The sequence below is a fragment of the Gavialis gangeticus genome, unplaced genomic scaffold, assembly GCF_001723915.1.
Source record: "Gavialis gangeticus isolate Ggan-Ray unplaced genomic scaffold, GavGan_comp1, whole genome shotgun sequence".
NCBI classification, from domain to species: Eukaryota; Metazoa; Chordata; order Crocodylia; family Gavialidae; genus Gavialis; species Gavialis gangeticus.
The window spans coordinates 52,194,504-52,200,166 of record NW_017729032.1 but is presented as its reverse complement, the minus strand read 5'-3'; the positions used below and the strand labels follow the sequence as shown (position 1 = coordinate 52,200,166).

At 39.7% G+C, this 5,663-nt stretch overlaps 1 protein-coding gene across 2 annotated transcripts in view; it reads left to right on the top strand.

The window, feature by feature from the left end:
* STARD13 (StAR related lipid transfer domain containing 13) overlaps window positions 1-5,663 on the top strand; it is a 591,561-nt gene that overhangs the window by 91,424 nt on the left and 494,474 nt on the right. For both annotated transcript variants that reach the window (XR_002098906.1, XM_019524484.1), the window contains one exon: window positions 5,208-5,342. Coding sequence is in view for 1 of the 2 variants with exons in the window: in XM_019524484.1 (XP_019380029.1) it covers window positions 5,208-5,342 (135 nt within the window). In the remaining variant the exon portion in view is untranslated. The remainder of the gene's footprint in view (window positions 1-5,207; window positions 5,343-5,663) is intronic.

The window sequence follows — 5,663 nt, the reverse complement described above, 5'->3', positions numbered from 1 at the left end:
TTTTGGTGCATTATTTAAAAAAATATTTTTTTTTAACATTTTGTCCTATTTTGACCTTATTTCTTAAAAGACAGTCTTTATATTAGTAAAGGTAGTAATTAGTTCTGTGTCCGTTAAATATTTTATTATTGTCATCCACACTAACACAGACAAAGTTCTTTCCAACTCATATACTTCCTTCTAATTGCAACTTGCATGATCTTTTACTTAAGAAATGGATATTGTGATTAATCAGTCCATACATTTCACTCTTAATTTCTTTGCATAAACTGTGATTGAGGCAAGTAGTTTCAAAAGAGTTTTTGACAGAAATATATAAGTTCAGATAATGTAATAAGTCACAGGTATCAGATTTCAGTCATAGGTCACTTTGCCATATATATGAAAAACATGTTTGGAGCTTCCACTTGAAGATCAACCACCTGAAGATGTGGGAATATTTTTAATTGATGATAGAATATTTTTATGTGCAGCAGATACTGAATCTCAGGAGGATAGACTATAATTTAATCACTTGGTTGAATTGGTCCAGTTTCTTGTGAAGGGTTTTTTTAATTTGCTAATTGAACTCTTTGAAGATTCTCTAGGGTTTTTTCTCACATTTTTTATTAATCATTCTCTATTGGATACAAATTTTACATGGAGGAGTAAAACTAAATATTTAGCTTGGAGTGACAGGAATTCATATTGTTAATGAAATGCATGTAAAATCATGGAGGGAGGAGTTAGTACATTTTTAAGTGAACAGTATTTAAGACACGACTTATTTATCAGCCATGTTCTGCAATTTTAAATAATTAAAAAAAATCATTTGCCACTCCTCTTTTTGCATTTCTACAAGCTTCAAGATGCTGCCATTTAGTTTTACATTGGGAAATAGGACACAGTGGATGATTAAATGCCTGGTCAAGAGAAAGCAGAAAGCAGTCTACCTGGCATGAAGTTATTTTCTGAAAAAGTCACCAAAATTATTCTGATGTATTAAGCATCACTACCCAAAAAAGGTTCCCCTTTCATTTGAAAGTAATAATAGAACTATCTCACTAGTTTTTAAAAACAGTAATTTAGTAGAACAGTTCATCTAAGATGTCCCTTGGAAAAATATTTCTCAGAAATTATTATATTCATACTTTATACATGAAATACTTTGCAGCATGAAAATGTCTTGCTGTGCACAGTATCTTCCACTTATGTAGAAACCATTTGTCTAGTTTCCATTTTATTTACAAATATCTACTGTGGATAATAGAAAAAATAAAAGATTTGAGAACTGAGTTTGTCTAATTGCATCAGTCAGCAATACAGTACTGATTAAAGAAAAACAGAAATAATATTTAAATAGCACTATGATTTTTATATCAAAGAGATAATTTTCAATAAAACAAAGCTATACCTTCAGATTATATATTTTTTCTTACTATTTCCTTTGAAATGTTCTCAATTCTTCTCAAATCATCCATAGGCCATGCCCAAGTCTTATTGTTTGTCAAACTCAAACACTGGATGATCTACACGAGATGCTACTGTGCATTCTCATTACTGCACATTTATTTACTACTTGTCTTAGCAAGTACTAAATGCATGTACAATAACAAGTTACTGCACAGTAGTGCCTGCAAATGGACTGTAACAAGGCGCTGTCCCAGGGGAGGGAAGGGGAGGTGATTAATGCCCCCTGGTGGCTGTCCAGCCCCAGCTCAGTTTCCTCTTCTGAGGGTATCTCCTGTCTCTCGCCTGCCGTGACTAGATATTGTGTTCTGTATCTGACAAAGACTGTCTCAGAGATTCCCAAACTAGGTCCCAGCCCTTGGTTAGCGAGCTAGCTAATGTCTGGAGCACTCGGATGTGTTTGTCAGAACTTGGCCCTTCCGGCCTCAGTCTCTCTTTCTCTCAGCTGTATCCCGTGGCCTAGGCTTACTGTGCTGGGATGGCTTTGGTTTCAAGCCTTATCTCCTCCTGCTGCAGGCCTCTCTGCCCTGCTCTGAGCTCACTGCCCCCCACACTGTGCCCTGCTCTGAGCCCTGGGTTTGCTGGGCCCCACGTGCCCTGCTCTGGGCTTGCTACTTTCCCACAATGCCTTGAGCCTGCCCTCAGCAGTGCTCAGGGCTGATATATGTCCCTCCGGCACCAATGGGACTTCCAAACCAGCCCTTTAATCACAAACCCAAGCCACCAGTTGCAAACCCTAACCAAAAGAAAAGCCCCCTGGCTATAACCAAAACTTTCTCCTCCTGGGTAATCAAATGACACTAAATAGAAAAAACAGGATACTATCCCTTTAACCTAAAGGGGTAGCTTCCCCGCATCAAGGGGCAGGCAGGCAAGCACCCAGGGCAGCCACCTCTCAGGGTTGACCCTCCTGACGACTCTCACAGTCTGGCCAGTAGCTCCCAGCAGTTATTCAGGTGCTCCTTGGCTGCTTCTCAGCAAGGAGCTTGTTTGCCATGCAGCCTGCAGGGCCTGTGTTTATAGGGCTCTCTGTCTCCTCCTTCTCCTGGTCACCTGCCTCCTGGGGCTGCCTGTCCTGGCTGATATCAGGCAGCTACAGAGCTCCTTGTCACTGCTGCTGACTCTGGTTGTAACTGCTTGTTTCAGTCTTTCCCCCTCTTTTTGACCTGCGCCTGGGCTTGTCGGACCTGCTGGCCCCCTGGGCTGTGCCCTCCCTTCTCAGTAACAGAGTAGGGGCCCCGTTTCGGTGCTGCTATTGTGCAGTAGCCTAATAATACTAACACTTTCCATCCTGCAACGTGGTACTGCACAGTATTTTTCAGATACTGCTCAGTCAGTGTCTCATGTAGATGCGCCCACTGTCTTATAGCTTCCCAAATGTGTCGGGAAATACTGTGTCTTCTTGTATACATCACACTCCCAAATAAGATACTTACCTAAGGTATGCACCTTATTTTTTTAAAGGCAGAGTGAAGAAAACAAGACCTGTCTTTGAAAATACTGGTAAGTAGCAGTAAATAAATGAGTAGCAGCTTTTGAAGCATGAGCCTCTGCCAAAGGAAAGAGAAAGCCAGCAGTTAGGGAGCCTCATGTGTTCATTGCACTGCCCCCTGTGCAGCATGTGCAGCTTTATTTTTCCTTTCCACCAGCAGAAGCAGAAAATGGTATTACTGTATTTCTTTGCTTATATTAACCCCAATTTTCAGCAGCTGAATTTTACGGAAAAGGTATGTGTTATATGTGAGAAAATACAGTAATGCATTGCTGGCCTGCAGCAGATTAAACCACCCTTCATTGAGGAAGACAGCCAGAGAATGAGCTAAGATTCTTAGGACAGAATCCTATTTCCCTTTACATGCCTACATGGCAGTTTTCCAGCCATATGCCTCCCATTTTTTGGTACTTACATGAAGTCCTAGTCTACCTGCAGCATGGATATGTAAGTGTCCACACAGCGATTGAGCATGCATAGGAGGCTGCACTCAGGCCAGGCAGGTTTTTGGCATGTAAGTCCCAAGATGAGGAGAACTCTTCCAGGCTTCATGCCAATAGTCTAGTGATGAGGGCACTCAAACCTTGACCCCTCTGACTTTCTACAATAGTATTTTCAACACTGGGCCACAGCTTAGGCATTATGCTGTAACCTTTTTGCTTCCCCTTTTAAAGCTGAACCACTGCACTTTGTGTTTAGTAATCACTGAATAAAATGGATAGAGAGCATTGGAAAAGCTTCTGCAAGGGTGCACCGTGGAGCCTTCTCTCTTCTTAAGAGGCAGCTGTCTCAATGAGCCACAGACCTGCCAACTTTATTTCTTCCTCTTGGCCTCACATATCCTCCTTCTATTGGCTGCCTAGGGGGCCAGCTTCAACAAGAGGCTGTACAGGACACTGACTGTGGTATGACAGAGCACTCTACTGAGAGGTCAGAAAGATAGATGCAAGGTCAAATCTTCCCTGTGTAACAGTGGACATGTCTACATGAAACACTTAATGTGCAGAAAACTAATTCTGTACATTAGCACAGCACACAAAGCCCATGCTAATGTGCAGTAGATTTAGTCTAATGATGTCTTTGACATCATACAAAAAAATTCATCTGAACTAATACACAGTAGCCCTAATTATAGCGCAATAAGTTAGTACCTGTCATTACAGGTACTGCACTTAATGTGCCGTAATTACAGCACATTAATGAACCTGTAGATGCACCAAGTGAATCTTGAATGTGGGTCTTTTGGTATCTGGGGAAATGCCCTAATCACTCTTGTATTGAGGTTAAAATAACAGAGCTTTTCGCTGCCTACTGACATCTACTACCTGCTAGTCACAGGCTAGTCAGGTAGAACATTATGGTTTATGCTTGCCCACGGTATGTGTGTATAGACTCACAAATTTGTCTGGCTAATGTGCAGTGCACCATGCTACCCTTAGAAACAATACTGCAATGGTGGGAAAGTGCACAAATGGCAGGTACATGACCAGGTAAGTGTCATTTGGGCATGTAAAGTGTAATAGAATTCTTTGCCAGCTTTCCTTTTGGGGTAGCATAGCTACATGCTGATCCTTGTTAAAGACGAGTAAATTTTCCACGTAGCCATTAATAAATGCAAGATCAAGGATACATAGTTAAAACTATAAATGAACAAGAAATGCAATTCCAGGAAGCCATGTGAGTCCATACTGTTTTTTAAGGTAGACGTTTTTCAACATAACCAGAAATATATTGAGCTGCACATGCAACCAGGAAAAAGAAGAAAAAAAGTACTATGTATTTGGAATGTGACTGAATTTACATTAATCATTCAGAGGCCACGCTCAAGTCCTATTGCTTGTCAAACTCTACAACACTGGGCACATCTCCATGAGATGTTACTGTGCAGTCATTACAAGATGCAAGGAAGTGGATTTGGCTGCATTCTCAGCTTTTAATTTGAAGTGTCATGGATGTTGTTCTAATAAAATCATTTACTATTCTCAGATAATGGGGTTTTTCTTGTTTGGCATTTATGTTGTTATATGGTATTCCTACTCATGCCATAGTTGTCTACATGCCTCTATGGACAAGACTTGAATTTCTAATATGGAAACATAAACAGATAAAAAAAATTAAATATGAAAAAATTGCAGCCCTAATTTATATTTCACATTGTAGAACTCTTAAAAAGGACACAAACCCAATTGTTGCATTATTTTTGTGGTTCCCATTCTTAAAAATCTTTATTACTTTTCTTTATTAAGTATGAATTTATTCTTTACAGTGTGCTATTAAAGTGGAGACAGACCATCACAGAGATCATCAGAGAAAGGGAATCTGTACAAGGAAGAGGGCAGGCTACCAAGAGCTAGATGGTTTGCCATGTCCAGTGTCATCTGGAGCACGACCAAAAACTGATGTAAGTAACCATTGTATATTTAACATTTTCTTGTTATAAAATGTAACTATCACATGATTTAGTATGTATCAACCACATATTATTATATTTATTTTAAAATAGTCTATGAGTACAATATATTACAACTGAGGATCTTTTTTCATAGGGTCGGGGGGTATACAGGTGTGTATGCAAAGTAAATAAAACTTGAATCAGTAGCTTTAAATCCTATGTCATCTAAAGGATATATATAGGTTTGGCTTCATTGAGATCTGTAAGAGGCTTTTTTCATTCTTACACATATTTTTAGATCTTACTGTATTTCCTTGCCTATTACATGCA